The following is a 19,407-nucleotide window of genomic DNA, read 5'->3' as shown; positions in this document are numbered from 1 at the left end:
ATTTTAAATTTTCCCTAAATGCACCTCGTTTAAACAGGAACAGTCACTATTCTAACTATAAAAGCTTTACTGTTTCTGCTTGCCGTCAGCCACTTACCAAAGCACTTGCCATTTAATGATTGCTCCAGGAAATGTAGCCTTGTCATTTTCAAAAATCAGGATTCTGCCTTTCATTTAGTGTCCTATCGCGCCAACTTCAGGGCTGTTTGGTGAAGCAGCCATGACTCCTTCAGGACACTTGTTCCTTAATTTGTTAATGTATGTTCCTTCCAAAGGGGGTTCATGATCAAATACATTTGGGAAATGCTAGATTGAAGAAAACTAAACAGATTTCTTGGAGGACTTCTGAGAATCTTGACTATCTAATTCGCGTTAGTAAATCCCCTGGAGGAGTGGACAGAGTTTCCCCTACCTCTCTGGCCAAGTACCTGTGTATATTTCCCCAGTCTACAGTTCTCTGGAACACTGTTGGAGAAACACTGCTCTCCAAACAGAAGGGCTATTTAATAATCTTTATGGGATGATACTGCTTTTTGATGATGTAATTGTGGCTGAGTTCCTTTAAAAAGCTGTCAAGTGTCTCAGAAGCTAGAGTTATGAGGTAGTAGAGACTTTGCAGTCTTTGGTATTTAGTTAAACTTGACTTCATAGCAGTGGATTCTTTAGCCCTTTTTTTAGTTTCTAATACCTTTGAGAATCTGACAGAACTTACAGCCCCTCTCTGGAAAAATGCTCCTGTCTATGAGCTTGCACATGGTTTCAGGACAGTCACTGAGTCCCCACAGTATCTGCCCAATTTGGGCCATTCTGCCTTACAGCGTTTTGTTGTATCTGAGTATCACCAGAACTCTGATGTGCTTTCTATTTCCCTTTAACTCGACTCAACTTATTTAAACTAAGGTAATTTTATTTTAAAGGAAACGCTATACCACTGCCTCAAGCAGAAAGTCAGCATCCATTGCCTTAAATAGAAAATCCCATACAATTAAATACAGTGGACACAAGCCAGTGTTATTAAATCCTGGTGCTCAATAAGGGTGCCTGCTGAGGGTTGGGAGCCTGGGGCCACCACATCCTGCCTTTTCTCTAAGGAAATTAGCTAGTATTAAAGAAGTGTTAGGACTAGCCCAAACTGAGTCTTTCTCCCCCGAGTATGAAGCATGTGAGAGCATCCTGCCTTTGGCAGGAGGGAGCCATTCAGAAACTATTCCCTAGAACCCTATTGTTCAAAGTGTGGTAGGAGGACCAGCAGCCCAGCTGGTCAAAGTAGAGTTCTCAACTGGGAGATGTGGGAACTGCAGAACTTTGGCATCCCAGACCTTCAGAATCAGAATGTGTACTTTAACAAGGTCCCTAGGTACCCTGGTGCCCATTATAGCCAGAGGACCCATGACCTACAGGCCACAGGCCCAGGTAAAGAAGTCCAAGCTATCATTTCCTCTTGTTTTCATGAGTCACACCGGCGAGGCCTTGGTGGTGCCTTTCATTCACTGCAGTGTAGAGGTGTGCCCCCAAATCACGAATATGGCCCATACTGTCCATGTGTAGAGTAAAGTTATCAGGGCCTAGGAATGACTGAGCCCCTCGAAGACATGTGCCACTGTGTTCCGAAGACCGCTTCTCTCTTTTCCTGCATAAAAGCAGAGACAAAGAACCCAGGTATTTAGAAAGCTCGTCTAGTGTTAATATTTTAAGCTAGATCTTGGATGCCATCAGACTTTATATTCATGCTTATTTATTTTCAATTCTGTTCACTTTACTGACTATCTCTTAACATTAAATATAATGTTTGGTCCTAGAAATGCAGTATCAGGAAGTCACCACTCTGCCTGCCCTTAAGGAGCTCACAAGCCATTAGGACCGTTAGACATTAGCTTTTCATTTCTTCTTAACCAGAATAGAGACATTCTCCATCCCTAGCCCCTTTCAACGGTTCCCATAGAGTACCGTGAGTCGGACATCTTGCTTTAACATTTATTTGGTCTTTTGTCCACAGCAACTTGGATGTCACCAGGTCATTTCTGTTACCTAAGCACCTTCTCTTAAAGTGAACCTGGCAGTTTTGGACAGATGTCGTTCTCAGTTCTGTGGTTGTGATGGCTGAGGCCAACTAGGCTAGAACATCTGCTGCGGCCACTGCAGCCCCTCACCAGAGAGGTCTCTCCTCTAGAGAACAGTAGCTGTGCCTCCAGCGTTCCTCTCTTTCAGAGGTGTCCTCTGGTCAGTCAGTTGGAGAAGGTTAACTAATAGACCCCACATGCTGAGAAGTGAGTTTTCTGAAGTCACCCCAGTTTTCATGTGCCTGTCATCCCTGCTTCGACACGAGATTTCTTAGAACAGTTGCAGTCTGTCTTCTAGATTCCATCCTGTTGTGTTCCGACTGCTGGGTTCAATTTTAGAAAAAGCAGGCTGTTATTTAAGTAAAGGGGCCAATCTCAACAGACCACTCATCATCTAAATTGAATTGGACTAAAGTCAGCACCTTCCAAAGAACAACTCGTTCCATGGATATTACATATGAGGAGAATATGTATGAGTGTGTTGGAATATTGAAACAAATGCACAAAGAAAAACAGATGTTCTGGCCAGATGCAGTGGTTCACACCTGTAATCCCAGCACTTTGGGAGGCTGAGGCAGACAGAACACAAGGTCAGGAGTTCGAGATCAGCCTGATCAACATGGCAAAACCTCTTATCTACTAAAAATGCACAAATTAGCCTGGTGTGGTGGCACATGCCTATAATCCCAGCTACTTGGGAGATTGAGGCAGGAGAATTGCTTGAACCCGAGAGGCAAAGGTTGCAGTGAGCCAAGATCATGCCACTGTACTCCAGCCTGGCTGACAGAATAAGACTCCATCTCAAAAAAAAAAAAAAAGAAAGAAAAAGGAAGAAGTAAAAACAGATGTTCTCTCTTTTAAAGTACACAAAATGATCATATTTAGGTAAGTGTCAAATCCCTGTTATTATGAGACTGCTTAGAGTTAAAGGGATTACACCCAAGTGTAGCACAGGGTTGAGCAGACAAATAATTACCCATAAATTTTCAGGCACTGAACACCTGCTCTAGATCTTCCTATAGGCAAATAAGAAAGAAAATACATGCCCAAAAAAGGCTTTTTCTTTTGTCTATTGTTTTAATTTCCCAGGTGATTCATCGGTAGCATCCTATGTAGGCTGTGAAACTGCTGCTCCATGAGACCTGGACTCTTTTCTAACTCATTTACTATATATTTCTTTTGCCTAGACCATCTCTGGCATATAGTAGGTACCCTGAAAATCCTTGTTACCCTAGCTCAAACATAAGGTCCCCGAGAGAAAATGCAGTCTTTAGAGATATTTCTATATCCCACATAGCACCATGACTAGATACAGAAACTGTTGGCCGGGCGTGGTGGCTCACACTTGTAATCCCAGCACTTTGGGAGGCCGAAGTGGGTGGATCACAAGGTCAGGAGTTCAAGACCAGGCTGGCCAACATGGTAAGACCCCCATCTCCACTAAACATACACAAAATAATTACCTGGGTGTGATGGTGGATGCCTGTAATCCCAGCTACTAGGGAGGCTGAGGCAGGAGAATTGCTTGAACTCAGGAGACGGAGGTTGCAGTGAGCCAAGATTATGCTGCTGCACTCCAGCCTGGGTGACAGAGCTAGACTCCGTCTCAAAAAATAATAAGAAAGAAATTGTTGAGATAAATGTGCACAGCAACCTGGACCAAGAGTTGAAGAGTTATGCTTCAGTGGCCAGTCTTCCTGGGATGGACAAACCATTGAAATTGGTCTTTTAGATCCCATTTGATGAAAGTAGCTTATGCTGAAACACAGTTTGAATCAACAAGGTGGAATGGCCCCCTTAATACTCTTAATTGGAATATCGTTTCAATTTCATCTGAAATGTTAGGCTTAGGCTTAGCTGTTTGTTTTTATCAACAGTCCATCTAGACTACTAGGCAACAAGATACCAGTAACAGGGGTAGCTGTAATCCAGATAATGCTACTACATTATTCATACCAGTTTGATTAATAGTCTGCTTTGAAATCTTATCTCCATCACAGATATCTATTGATAACCTCTATGCTTTCAGCAATATGCTCAATTGTGTAAGACTAGATCAGAGTCACAAAGAAATGTTGAGACTTTACAAACCACCCAATAAGTTTGAGGAATTTTACTTTCCACGGAGCCCAAAAATGCTGTGTCTTGTTTTAAAACTACAGAATGGTCGAGTTTTGCAGAAGTTCAATGACTTGCTCAAGGCAACCTCACTCATTAAAGACAGAGCCAAATTGGTTTTTCATTTGGATCATCCTGCCTTAGACTCTCAAGCTTACTCATTCAATTTCATTGAGCACCTACTGTGCACAGCATTACAGGTCTAAACACTGCTTTCATTGCACAATTCATTATTCAGCTTCTATTGCCTTACAGTAATCTTCTTTATAAGAAAATAAGGTAAACCATAAATCCATACAGATCCAGAGACAATACCAGCTCTTACACTGTTGTTTTTCAAGAGCTTCTGAAAACCTATTATGGATCACTCTGTGCTTAACTGTCAGTAACCAGATTATTCTCTGTGATGTTGAACCATCCCTTAGAAATTAAATGACCGAGGCTAAGTCGTATCCTGTGCCTTCTAAATGAAGCTTTTCTGGCTTTTGTTTAGAGTTCTTAAGAAGGGCCAGATAAAGCAAGGAAATATTATAGCCCATACCATCCTATCTCACATCAATGTCAAGTAAATACCTAGAGTAAGCTCCAGAATACCCTTTGCTTTGTTATTATTGAAAATGTGCTTTACCAGCATTTGTTCTTCCAATATCACTCATCCTTTGATAACGCAGACCACTTCTAAGATAGAAAACTGCTCCCAGAGTGCTACCCTTGAAGTAGAACACTGCCATTCTTTTATCTGTTTTAACGATGAAACTGAGAACGTGGCTGTCCCCATGATGGTTTGTCCTGAGAGGATTTGTGATGGGAGTCGAAGGCTAAACGCAGTGTTGGGCTTTACACCATTCTGCTATTTTGAGGGAGTATGTGTTCTAAAAGGAACACTAACTGGAACAGAACTACTATTGGGACCTTCTTCTCTCCCGTGCAAAAATGTCAAACAGCATTCATAGAGAATAGATTACTAATTTTCTAAACATATGTGAAGTTAGCGGCAGCATATAAAAAAGTGTATACAGAAGGAAGCATACGTGGTTTTTGATTCAGATGAAAATATCTTAAAGCAATAAGTGTTTTTAATACCTTCTGTTCTAGCCTGAAACTTTGTTCTACGAAAGTTTTCTCTCTGACTAAAAAAAGTCATAGGCTCATTAGAGGAATTGACAGATTCAGAAAGAAAACAGAAAAAGTAATCATGATTAGCCACATGAACTAATGTCAACAACTCTGTAGTATAATAGTCCTCCAAATCTCCGTCAATCAAAATACTGACAAAAGGTAGAACGGAAATGCGTTTCAGGTTAGGTTTTATCAAACTTATATTCTAAAGCCTCGTGATATCAGACCACCTACATGTTTGGTAGTACACCAAATAAATCTAGTTGTGTTCTACATAACAGAGCGTCACTATCACATTCTTTAGGGGCCTTTTTCCTACTCGATTTCTCCTCCTACCTTATGCCTCTCAAATGGAACACTCAGATCTAGAAATGTATTACAGAGTTGTGTCAGATTGTGCTGAAAAGCCACAAGGACCAGGTTGGCTGGTTTATTTACTTTTCTGTCTCTCTCTGACCAATACATCGTCCTACTGTGTGACTGTGTAACTCGCCCCATCTGTGGGGCACATTCACCAACACCTGAACTGGTCTATACCTTGTACAGTGAGACAAGTCTGTTAATCACGCTCTTGGTTATAGTGACAATGTTCAGCTGCTATAGAGGTTTCTGAACACTTCCCTCAACTTCTGTGTTCACCTCGTCATGACCAGGAAGCATATTTTGAGTAGCAGCAGCAGAATGAAGTCCAGTTCAACTATAATATCTTTGGGACTTCCTTGAGAGATAATCACCTTGGCGGCCAGCCATTCAGAAAAAGCTGCACCTTGAATTATCAACATTTCTCATCTTTCTCATTTTTCTTCCTACAATCTTCCCACTGCTCTCTCTGCCTGGGTTGCACGTGGACCTGTTCCAGCAAGATGTGACTCCTGCAGGGATAGCACCGGGCTAAGTGGCAGCATATGAGCTGCATCTGGGCAGTTGGACCTAAACAGTCATGATATTTCGTTGATTCACACTGACCTTGAGGAAACGTCAAAACTGAAAAAGTGGTCCCTCTTCTGCATACTCAAATGAAGCACTGAGAGAGACAGGGGGATGTGTATGAAACATAAGAGGATGATGTTTGACTAGTGTATTTGTGGTATGCAAATCGGTTATTCATAAGTATTTAGGCTTGCTGTCATGGTTAAATATGACCCTTAAACCCGTGCTTAGCGTATATCTCAAAAATGAAGAAATTTCTACCTAACTCCATTATCAGAAATAAATGGGGTTTCATTTAATGAGAATTTACCATATTGCTAGAGGTATAATTAGGAAGCTATTGAATTAACATATCAGTGTTCAGAAAATAATCTTATTAAGAGGGTCACTGAAATATACCCTCTCTGCCACAAACAACTTCTTGTGACTTCAGGCAAGTAACCATACCTGCGTGTCATGATTATACCACCAGTGTCTGTGGACTTTCTGCAGGCCAGTCAGTATGCTAAGAGCTCTGTGTGCCTCATATTGGTGACTCTGGGAGGCAAGGTGACAGGTACTAGTGAGGACACAGAGCCTTAGATATAAGAAGCAGCTCATGATCAAGCTGCTAGAAAGAGGGAGAGTTGGGATCTGAACATCTGTGTTCATAGTTCCAACTCTTCCCTACCACATTATACCCCATATATCACCAAGAGAGACTACTGAAAGTCATTACGGTCATGGCAGTCATCACTTAAAACCTTTTCATGGGTTCCCATGATGCTGAAATAAAATCTTAGCTGCTCATGCTGGCCTATCGGCCCTGCCTGGTCTAGCTGTGCCACCTGGCCACCCTCAGCCCACTTCTCTCTTCTTGCACACAGGGCTCTGGCCATCCTGGCCCAGGGCCTTTGCACCTGCAGTTCTTCCACATGGGAGGTGTTCATGGTGCCAGGCACCCTGCCTTTCATACGGGGGAGAGTTCAGGAAGTATCTGCCATATAACTGCTTTGAGCTTCTCCGCATAGACAGCTGCATCCTCCCTCCCCTCCAAGAAAACCCTCAAGAGAGGCCACTTAGAAATAGTCCCCAGATAAAAGTGGCATGAAGACCCCAGATCAGAGCCCCTCCAATCTCCTGCTTGATAGCAGATAACACTAAAAATTAGACCAAAGGATCTGCTGGAGAACTTACCACGTGGCCCTTCAAATCGGCCTGCAGCTTAGTGCTGCAAAAACTTGCACGAGTCATTGGTAAAGTGGGTGAGGAGTGACTTAGCCTGGTTCCACTGAGAGCCCCAGGATGTCCAGCAATTTCCAGAGTTCTGACTTCATGCTGAAGCGCAGACCAGTTGGCAGATACAATAGCATGCGTCCCGCATTTGGGCTCACTTTGCTTTTATCTTATTTAATTTGCAGTAATAGCGGCTGAAACTAATTTCTCAACTGTAAATATCACAGCTGTTGTGGAGAACATTAATTGCACACTATCACGTTACCCTCCTTTCTTGGATCTATTTATGTGTAATCTGTTTGCGAGTTCTATGACTGAATATTAAGGGAACGCAATGTGAAATAATCTAACCAAACACATTGGAAACATTTGTACTGAAATGGCTGGGTGGTTTGGGGTATGGAAATATTCTTGTCTGTGGCAGACATTGAAAAAGTGCTTTTGAAAAACACTGCCCCAGAAGTCTTGATGCTGAGTGAAATATGGGTAATTTTTCTTTGGGGGATCAATGAAATAACTATTTTCAAAATGACTTTATATTGACTGAAAGGTCAGAAATGCCCTAGGCATTGATCCTGTGTCCATAATCACTTTTTGTTTAGTAAGTTAAGCTGCCCTGCACAGCTGAATGCAAAGAAATCCAGTTCATCATTTAAAGAAATCCAGTTCATCATTTAAAGAAAATATTTTCAAAGCATTTGACATCCCCTTGAATTGCCTGCTGGAGTCTCACTGGGAATGCCTTTCTTTGCCTAGGAAGTGGACCTCTACAGAATGAACAGCCAGGACAAGCTGGGCCTCACTGTGTGCTATCGGACAGACGACGAAGACGACATTGGGATTTATATCAGTGAGGTACAAAGGCTGATTTTGTTCTTGTAACTATCATATCAACACCAAAAGGTTTTTTTTTTTTTTCTTTGTTCACCAACCCTATCACACTCCATGGCGTTGCATCTTTCCACGGAGGTTAAGTCCTAATGTCAGTACTTACGGCAAAATTACCCTTGAGAAGCCTGCAAATCAGCCATAAAATGGAGCCATTTACATGATTTTGTGTGTTTAGCCCGGAGGGAACGGCAGATTCACATTTCCCAACTCATGTTCATGGAGTGGAATGGTGGATAGAATCACTTACACTTTTTAAAGTCTCTCTCCCTCTCACTTTCTTTCTCTCCTGTAAGTTAAATGTGATTTTTATGTACTTATCCAACTACATAGATGCACACTGTTTTGATCTTCCTTGAGAAGGTCATACAAAGCACCTAATTTTAGTATGGGAACTTTACAGTGCACACCCATCCTTGCAAGCACAGAAGCCCAATTTTGTCAGGAAATAAAATCTGTCACTAGAGAATGAACTGTTACACTTAATAATTATCTTTCTGGTTGTATGTCATCCACCAAGCTTAAGTTAGCCCAGCCTTTCTGCATCTGGGGGCATCCCTCCCCTTATCAGTCCCCCTTGTCTCAATTATATTTTTAAATTTATTTTCCAAATGTTAACACAAGTATTTGGTATAAAATAAGGTATGGTTGCTAGTTAACATAATGAAGGGTTATCACTGATTTGATTTTAATAACCATGCATACAACAAAGGTCAGCTGTGCCCCCTCAGCCCCCTCAGATCGGCAGAGCCTGCACCCTCTGCTGTGTAACAGGGTTGCTATGCAGGGATCCAAGAACTGGCCCTAGAAAGGGCTTAGAAGCAGATCAGCTCATATTTGCCTCTCCTTACAAGACACCAAGTCTTGTTTATTTCTGTGTAAAACACAAACACAGGGATGAGCATGACTGTGTGTTAGAGATGGCTTTGGAAAGTGCTGTTGCTTATTTTCACGCATGTCTGGGTTTGTGCTGAGATGGTCCATGTGTGTTTCAGATTGACCCTAACAGCATTGCAGCCAAGGACGGGCGCATCCGAGAAGGAGACCGCATTATCCAGGTAAGCCCAGCTCCAAACAGTGGCCTCCTAATGTGCCTGTCACTGAAGAACAAACTGGTTCTAATGATGATAGGTCTACGGTTGAAAATGCAGGAGAAGTTAAAGAACAGGGATCACAAATGCAGATGTGTAGTGAGGCCAGACAAGTTAAACTAATTGTGAGGCTAACTCTGAGTCCTAAGACGCAACAGGGAGTGGTAAGGACTGAGACAAACTAGATGGGGCATGTTCTCTCAAAAGACGGCCTTGTAGAATTTGAACCACTTCACCTTATTTTCTTTCATTCTTTTTGAATCAAAACAAATATCAGTGAGCCAAAATCAGACCAACAGTTTACAACCTGTGAACTAAAATAATTCTCATTTTAGATTTCTCTGAAAGATTAACTTTGGACCAAGTGTTTCAGGGTCTCGTCCATAAAATGGGAACCTTTTGAGCAAATTTAGCAGAATCGATTGAAAAGTCTTACAAAGTTTCTGACTCAACATCTAATACTGGAAATGCTTCTAAGGGTAATTACTTGACCTCAAGCCCTGTTGTTCCTTCTAGTCCAAATGAGACCATTCATATCTCTTTTTGGCTACAACCTTCTTTAATCTCACCGAATTGAGATTCTTGGCTTCACTGTCTCCGCAAGGCTTAGCTTTCTACCTCTTCTGATCTGTATCCTCTCATTCCTAATTCACTGTGTTTTTCTCATTTCGTATCTCACTATGAGTCATTTTGATGATTTCCTTCTCCCACTGCCTACTGTGGCTTTCTCTTGCCTTCTGCCAGAACCTGTGCTGCTCAGGATCACTTACACAAACCTTCACACCTGAAAGGTCAGGGTCCTCAGGGTCTTCAGCATTGCTCCTGCCTTGTTGTTGCTGGAGTTTTCCATTAACCTTTACTACTGAGAATGGAAGTTCTCAGAGATACTCCAAGGAATACCCTGGGTTCCAGACACAATCCTCCCTGCCTCCAGTGTGTCACAGCAAGCCCACTTCCCCTTGGTAATTGAGGGCAATCACTCCAACCAACAGAGTCACCCCTTGTACTACTTGTTGGCTCGCTGGTGTAAGGAAGCATGTGGAAGGCTCCACTTCCAATTCAGTGAAACCATTGCTGTGTCCCCTGGAGGTGGCGTCCCACCAGGACTAAGACCTCCAAACCAGCAAAGCTCAAAGTCACCAGGACATGCAAGTTGGGTTATCAAGTACGATAGTAAGAGTGTCACGCCCACTTGACCCTCTGCCTGGCCTAAAGAAGTTAAAGGGTCAAACTGGGGGCACAAAATGCCATGTATCATTCCATTCCTTTTTCTTAACCTCCGTTTCCATAATGTTGACATCATACCCGTTGGTGCTTTTTCTTCTACATTATACAAAAATGTCGACATAACACTCCTGCCTATGATGTCTAATTGCTTCCATGTTCCCTCCACACAACATTATGATTTTTTTCTCAGTGCTGTCTTCGGGAGGTCCAGCCCCTTCTGTTCACACTTCGCCATCACAGTCACCTCAGGAACTACATTCATGGAGCCTTCCTCATAGACCATTGGTCTGAGCAAGACCTTTCCCTCCCAAAATCAGTATTCTTTTCCAGCTACAGGAAAGGTTTATGTTCCAGCTGTGAGTGGGTGACAAATGCAGGTCTGAAATAAAGTAGAATGATTTTACACCCATCTAATCATGCTATTTATCTCCCCATTCCCTTTATTTATTTATTTTTTAAGATTAATGGAATAGAAGTGCAGAACCGTGAAGAGGCTGTGGCTCTTCTAACCAGTGAAGAAAATAAAAACTTCTCACTGCTGATTGCAAGACCTGAACTCCAGGTAAATCGGCTTCCTAAAAGATAAAACTGGGTCTGTATTTCTAAAATCAAAAGCTCAGGTTCCCAGGCCTGCCAGAGAACACCTGAGTATTGGCTGTGAACCTGAAGGTGCTTTGTACCCTGGAAAGGTAATCAAACTCGCTGTGACTTAGAATCCACTTTATTATTTAGCTATTTAAGGTTGGTTAGATACTCACCCTGGCATCTATACTGCAGGCCCACCAGGTTCATTAATGAAGGGATCATAGGGAGGGGAAAAGAAACAGAATGAAATGGAAAACACAGCGGGAACCATGACCGTGAAGACGTTTGACTTCCCAAGGGCTGACAAATGTCCCAGCCTTGATCTGTGTGGGTTCCATTTACAATAGCAGAGTATGGGGAATTAAAAATTTCTCTTTCAAAAACAAAATATTGAATGATAAATAATAATTAAAACTGATATGACCACAGAGTAAGTGCTAGACCCTCCATGAAGCACTTTACACACAGGAGAGCCTTCCCAGGATATGAAGTTTCCAGAGGCTCAAAAGTTACCCGGAAAGGCCCAGAGGAGGGTGATGGAGCAGGGAGGGGTTCAGGCCCAAGTAATCTGATTCAGAAACCACTGTTGTAATAACTCCTTCCACAGAAGGAATCATGAACTCTCCCAGGGAGCACTCTTGATCCACTTAGAATGGCTCCATCAACACATCTAGGGCAGTCCTAGTAGATCTCTTTAGGTACATGTATAAGTCAATTTTCATGCTTCTGATAAAGACATACTCAAGACTGGGTAATTTATAAAGAAAAAGAGGTTTAATGGACTCACAGTTCCACATGGCTGGGGAGACCTCAGAATCATGGTGGAAGGCAGAAGGTATGTCTTATATGGCAGCAGGGAAGAGAGATTGAGAGCCAAGCGAAAGGGGTTGCCCCTTATAAAACTATCAGATCTCATGAGACTTAATCACTACCATGAGAACAGTATGGGGGAAACTGCCCCCATTATTCAATTATCTCCCCTGAGGTCCCTCACACAACACATGGGAATTACGGAGCTACAATTCAAGGTGAGATTTGGGTGGGGACACAGCCAAACCATATGAGTATGGAACCCAACTGAAAAAATCACCTAGGGACAGCAGTATACGAGGCATCTGATTCTCCATAGATGGGAGCCTCATGAGCTCAAAGGGAACTTCAGCAATGATCTCACACATAGTCACTGACTTTTTCTTAAAGGGCCAGATAGTAAATGTTTGACTTAGGGGACCATACCATCTCTGCATCTCTGCCATGACTGCCAGCCTCTGCCACTCTAGTGCAACAACAGCCATAGACAGGATGTCAATGAATGGGCATGGTTGTGTTTTGATTAAACTTTAAAAAAAAAAAAAAAAAAAAAAAACAATAGCAGGCTGGATTCAGCCCATGAGCTATAGAGTGCTAAATTCTTAATTCACTCGTTTTTGGGCAAGGCAGATAAAGGCCTTTTAAAAGTGATATCCAGCCGGGCTCTGTGGCTCATGCCTATAATCCCAGCACTTTGGGAAGCCCAAGACGGCAGATCACTTGAGGTCAGGAGTTTGAGGCCAGCCTGGCCAACATGATAAAACCCCATCTCTATACTAAAAATACAAAAATTAGCTGGGCATGATGGTGCATGCCTGTAATCCCAGCTACTCGGGAGGCTGAGGCAGGAGAATCGCTTGAACCCAGGAGGCAGAGGTTGCAGAGCCGAGGTCAGGCCACTGCACTCCAGCCTGGGAGACAAAGTGAGACTGTCTCCCAGGAAAAAAAAAAAAAAAAAAAAAAAAGGCTATCCTTGCCCAAGCCAAACAGCTAGTTACTGTATCAGAAAGAACTCAGTCCACACTAAAAATAGTGTCTCTATGGGACCTGTTAAACTCCTATCTGATCCAGCAAGCAGGGGGAACAGCTAGATCTACCTGAGCCTTCTACACAGTTGTCTTACTGCACTGAAAGTTGCTGAGATGGATGAAAGAGTTTCACCCTGAAAAATGCAATCATGGCTATTAAGACTTCCTCAGATGTAGTGTAGGGTTGGAGGTCTCTTTAATGTGACAGTGGGGTGGTTTCCTAACTTAGGGCAAATCACCGGGCAGATTGTATTTTCATGACTCTTGGAGGAAGCTCTAGAAATATTTTTCCCCAAGGTAATACCATTTTTTAAAAAACATAAATGAACATGAATATGAAGGAAACTTCTAAGGCATGTGTTGGCTTCTCTCGCCTGCAGCTGGATGAGGGCTGGATGGACGATGACAGGAATGACTTTCTGGATGACCTGCACATGGACATGCTGGAGGAGCAGCACCAGCAAGCCATGCAGTTCACAGCTAGTGTGCTTCAGCAGGTAACACCCACGCACCAGTCCCTGACACTCCGCCCTGCTGAGCTAGAGGAAAATATGCTTCCTCCATCCCCTTTATGGTGCTAAAGACCATCAGAAGCCCATCCACCTGGAAGACAGCAAGAAACCAGCCTTAAATACTTTTCTCTTTGAGCACCAGACCAGTGAAATGCAAGCTGGTACTGTCCCTAACCAAGCTTTTAAACGTAAGCAACATTGCTGAAGCAAAGCTGACATTCTGATAATTTGTTTGGAAAACACATGCATCGGCATTACCGTAGACTGGAAAAAGCCATGTTTTCCACAGTAAAGCAATCTCCTCTGTTTAACATGAGTTGCTTGGAGCTCTATAGCTCCCTACTGTGCTACTACATTGTGAGAGTCTTAGTGAGCCTTTTATTGAGTTCTGTATGAACTAAACAGGGCCCTTTACACATCCTTATACCTGTGTACCGGTTCATTAATCAGAATCATCCATTGAGATAAAGTGCCTATTATCATCTTCATTTTACAGATGAGAAAACTGAGGACAAGAACAAGAGTAAGTGACTTTCCCGGGTAGATATGGGTAGGTGTGGCTAAGGCCCACACCTTTGACCTGGTCCTACTATCAGATGTTGTCCCTGGCCTTAGAAATGCACAGCTCGCCCTATCCAGAAACACTGCAGGGGAAGGTCAAACACAGGTACCTGCTGTGCTGGCCTCCCTCACTGTGACCTTTTGTTCTTGTTGTTTTATACAGAAGAAGCACGAGGAAGACGGTGGGACCACAGACACAGCCACCATCTTGTCCAACCAGCACGAGAAGGACAGCGGTGTGGGGCGGACCGACGAGAGCACCCGCAATGACGAGAGTTCGGAGCAGGAGAACAATGGCGACGACGCCACCGCATCCTCCAACCCGCTGGCGGGGCAGAGGAAGCTCACCTGCAGCCAGGACACCTTGGGCAGCGGCGACCTGCCCTTCAGCAACGAGTCCTTCATCTCGGCCGACTGCACGGACGCTGACTACCTGGGGATCCCGGTGGACGAGTGCGAGCGCTTCCGCGAGCTCCTGGAGCTCAAGTGCCAGGTGAAGAGTGCCACCCCCTACGGCCTGTACTACCCTAGCGGCCCCCTGGACGCCGGCAAGAGCGACCCCGAGAACGTGGACAAGGAGCTGGAGCTGCTGAACGAGGAGCTGCGCAGCATCGAGCTGGAGTGCCTGAGCATCGTGCGCGCCCACAAGATGCAGCAGCTCAAGGAGCAGTACCGCGAGTCCTGGATGCTGCACAACAGCGGCTTCCGCAACTACAACACCAGCATCGACGTGCGCAGGCACGAGCTCTCAGACATCACCGAGCTCCCAGAGAAATCCGACAAGGACAGCTCGAGCGCCTACAACACGGGCGAGAGCTGCCGCAGCACCCCACTCACCCTGGAGATCTCCCCCGACAACTCCTTGAGGAGAGCGGCAGAGGGCATCAGCTGCCCGGGCAGCGAAGGGGCCGTGGGGACCGCAGAAGCCTACGGGCCAGCCCCAAAGAATCTGCTTTCCATCACCGAAGATCCCGAAGTGGGCACCCTTAGCTATAGCCCGTCCCTGAAGGAGCTGGACCCCAGCCAGCCCCTGGAGAGCAAAGAGCGGAGAGCCAGCGACCGGAGCCCGAGCCCTACGCCCAGCCAGAAGCTGGGCAGCGCCTACCTGCGTTCCTACCACCACTCCCCATACAAGCACGCGCACATCCCGGCGCACGCCCAGCACTACCAGAGCTACATGCAGCTGATCCAGCAGAAGTCGGCCGTGGAGTACGCGCAGAGCCAGATGAGCCTGGTGAGCATGTGCAAGGACCTGAGCTCCCCAACCCCGTCGGAGCCACGCATGGAGTGGAAGGTGAAGATCCGCAGCGACGGGACACGCTACATCACCAAGAGGCCCGTGCGGGATCGCCTGCTGCGGGAGCGCGCCCTGAAGATCCGCGAGGAGCGCAGCGGCATGACCACCGACGACGACGCGGTGAGCGAGATGAAGATGGGGCGCTACTGGAGCAAGGAGGAGAGGAAGCAGCACCTGGTGAAGGCCAAGGAGCAGCGGCGGCGGCGCGAGTTCATGATGCAGAGCAGGTTGGATTGTCTCAAAGAGCAGCAGGCAGCTGACGACAGGAAGGAGATGAACATCCTCGAACTGAGCCACAAAAAGATGATGAAGAAGAGGAATAAAAAGATCTTCGATAACTGGATGACGATCCAAGAACTCTTAACCCATGGCACAAAATCCCCAGACGGCACTAGAGTATACAATTCCTTCCTATCAGTGACTACTGTATAATTTTCATTTCTGCATTATGTACATAAAAGAGACCACTACCACTGGGGTAGAAATTCCTGCCTCGTTCAATGCGGCAAGTTTTTGTATATAAGATAAATACGGTCTTCATGTTTATAGTCCAAATTTGCAAACCCTATAACTCGGGGTGTCATAGGTCTATTTTAAGGGGAGAGAGAGAAGAAAAAAAAAAAACACCCTTACTATCTTGGAAGGCAATAGTACCAAACAGAGCTTTTTTCAAATAAATAGCAATTGTACTTTTCTACCTGTACCCTTTTACATAAAGTGTTTAAATTTCAGAAAGATCTTTTATTAAGCATACTTTCACAGAATAATTTGTTTAAACTATATTCATATTTAAAAAGTTAAACACGCTTTTTTTCCTGCCTAAAACACAAGTACAACTGCCAATATGTATTTTTAATGGAACCCTATTTTATAATGTTACGTTACTGAATGTGTTTCATATGCGTGACCGTTAAGGTATTATTTAGGTGAAGGTTTCAACTCAAAACTACCCAACCTGGTGGTTAACGATTTAGTACACATAACAAAACCCGCAGTGTTTAGAGTTGGGATATACATTTAAACATTTTCCTGGTTAAGGTTCCCAAGAGAGTGTAAAGGTTTTCACAGAAAGCAAAATATCATGCAGCTTTATGGAAGTTTAAAGCATGTTTGCAAATACTGCAGCCCATCGAAAGAATTTGCATGTACAGGATAGTTGTGGATGGAGACGGTTTGTGGAATTTTAAGTGCTCATTGTACTAAACTTTTGCTTTGTAGATTTGAAGGTACAGACTTATACAAGCAAGTTCACAAAATCATGATTAGTTACAAACATTAAATGAAGTTAAAATAAATTATTATTTTCTATTTGATATGTTTTTATGTGATTCCTCATTTTGCAGTGGTGCCTATAAAATAAAAGCCTTTTGCAGTGTTTGCTTCTTTTTCCTTGGTTATATTACATGCCACCTTGGAAGGATTTAAGTATTTTAGACCATCTGCTGCCTTCACATTCAGCCTCAGACCTAATGATGGATGTAAAGTCAAGGTCTAGGAGTGAAGAATATGGGGTCAAATTGACCACACAACCCTGCATTCTGACTGCCTGTCTTACGGAAAGTTTCAACCTGGCCCAATATCATATGAACAGGAATAGCTATGAGCAACTTTATCAATCAATCAGGGTCATGTTTACAATGAAATCTCTGGTTTATTGCAACCATTACTGCCTGTCAGTAATAACCAACAAACAACTCTGGGTGGCTAGGTCCAGCTCTCCATTTCTAAGATGCATCTGCAAATCAGGTAATATTTTCATAGAATAACAGGGGTCACCAACGTGGGTGGGCTTCAAATCTGGTAGCTGACTACTACAACCACCAGGATCCTAAATAATGAATTTGTTACAAATCGTTTTCTGATTGTCATTTTTACACCAATTTCAGCTGTAATACTGAAAAAAAGTAAGATAAAGATAGGATTAGGAAGGGTGTCATTTTTATTTCCCGGGATGCCATACATCTGGTTTACTCACTGATCCAAATGGAATTTTGATTGAAATGACCAGGTGTTTTACACATTTCAGACATCTATTCCTCCCACAGACCCTGCTGGAACCACAGTCCCTCCTTTGGGGCCAGAATCTTGAGACTAATTAGTAGTCATGCTTATAATAAAACAACTTAATGAAAATAAAACACTGAAATACTTACTCCCCATTATTAAGATGTCTGTTCATTACCTCTTCCAGAACTAGGCATTGTTAAGATAATTACATCTGCTACATTATTCTAATTAGTCCTCCAAGGTGAAATTTTTGCAAAGAGTCTACTATTAGGGCCTTGGTTTTCCAATATTCTCCAAGTTTAACTTGCCACAAAATCCAATCGTTACCTCCCAGGAGACGCTTCCCTTTCCCAGCCCTCTCACCTCATACCCTGTCTTCTTAGTTAATGTTTCATAGCATCAGTCAGATGAAGTATACATTTCTGCAAGGCATATATAAGCATATGAGTATATATGGGGAAATAGCTTTCCTCTCCTTGTGTGTTCTCACTGAAGGCCAGAGGGGCTACATGACCACAAGAATAGCTTTAGCCTCAACAGTCAAGCACGGGTTTCTAATCAGGGCTCCCCACATGTCTCTTGATTTGTGGATCAGCTCCTGCACTTATAAAATAATATAGGGAAATAATAACATACATTCAAATCCAATTCTAGATCCTTTGATTTTTACTTATTTTAAAATCACTTTGTTTATCATCTAGATATACTTAGTCTAATGTAATGTAATATGAGGTTTCCCAAATCTAATTTAGCCAATTAAATGCTAAAAGAAATTGGAAGAGATCTCAGAAATCATCACTTTGTCAATGAACAGGGCACTCAAGCTAAGAAATCCAGTGCAGCTCATTCATAACCAAACTGGGATTTGAACTCAGAACCCAACACCTGGTTCCACAATTCTTAGCACCCCATACTCCGGAGAGGAGCCCTCATGTGCATGGTTAACTTAGATGCATGATATCCTGTGCCCTCAACCAAAAAACAAATGCACTTCACCAGGGGATGCTCCAGAGTGAACCTAAAAGGAATCATGAATCTGTCATTTCCTCAATGAGTATGAGCTCCAAAGACCTCACAGTGCATTTCTGAGCTGGTGGTCGTGTTGAAGATTTTCCTGGGTTAATAGTGATGAGACAATTTCTAGCTTCCGTTCTCACTGGTGTGAAGCCCTAGCTTCTGTGTAAACAGAAACAACCAAGAGGCCTTTCTACCATCCTGGCTACATGTACTTTACTTCTTGAGCCCATTGAAGAATCTGATGGAAACTATAGACTCTCTCTTCAGAAAATGTACTTACAATGAATAATACATTAAAAAGTGCATGTAACTGGAGACTTCACATGCCCCAAGACTTCACAGATCCCCTCTAACCAGGCAAGTACCCCAAGTTTATAATAACTGAATTTGGTAACTTTTCAGGTTTATCTCTCAGACTTCTATTTCAGCTGCATCTTACAGCACACTGTTTGATTTAAATGCCCACTTTTAATATCAAGGACTACTTTTCTTCCTATTATAACTGTATTATTTTTAATGTGATTAAAATTTAGCAAATCACTAGTATCTATATACTCTTCTAGTCATTGTGCTAATGGTTTTTCTAACAGCTACATAAATTGAGGAACGATGAACACAGAGTTCTGATTCTCCACAGCAGCCACCCCACTGGCTGGATAAGTCATATGTAAACTAATTCTAAAATACAAAGAGAAGAAAATGAGAATGTACTGACCATCCGGAGCTGCACTGCCCAATACAGTAGACACTAGCTACATCTGGCTATTAAGCAGTTAAAATGTGGTTAGTTCAAATTGAAATGTTCTGAAAAAAATGGGTTTTAATGACTTTGTATTTAAAAATAAAAAGTATTTTGATAATTTTTATGTAGAAATCATATTTTGCATATGTTGGATTGAATAAAATACATAGTTATCACTAACATGTTTAAACTGTTTAATG

At 43.1% G+C, this 19,407-nt stretch overlaps 1 protein-coding gene across 4 annotated transcripts in view; it reads left to right on the top strand.

Annotated features, from left to right (window-relative positions):
* Positions 1-16,754, top strand: part of PDZRN3 (PDZ domain containing ring finger 3) — a 239,860-nt gene extending 223,106 nt beyond the window's left edge. For all 4 annotated transcript variants that reach the window (XM_003939451.4, XM_074404558.1, XM_039477404.2 and 1 more), the window contains 5 exons: positions 8,199-8,297; positions 9,326-9,388; positions 11,109-11,210; positions 13,452-13,568; positions 14,308-16,754. In XM_003939451.4, coding sequence (XP_003939500.1) covers positions 8,199-8,297; positions 9,326-9,388; positions 11,109-11,210; positions 13,452-13,568; positions 14,308-15,873 — 1,947 coding nt within the window. In that variant the 3' untranslated portion in view covers positions 15,874-16,754. The remainder of the gene's footprint in view (positions 1-8,198; positions 8,298-9,325; positions 9,389-11,108; positions 11,211-13,451; positions 13,569-14,307) is intronic.
* The last annotated feature ends 2,653 nt before the right edge of the window (positions 16,755-19,407 follow it).

This window comes from Saimiri boliviensis, chromosome 8, assembly GCF_048565385.1.
Source record: "Saimiri boliviensis isolate mSaiBol1 chromosome 8, mSaiBol1.pri, whole genome shotgun sequence".
Lineage (NCBI taxonomy): Eukaryota > Metazoa > Chordata > Mammalia > Primates > Cebidae > Saimiri > Saimiri boliviensis.
This window is presented reverse-complemented; position numbering and strand designations above follow the sequence as displayed.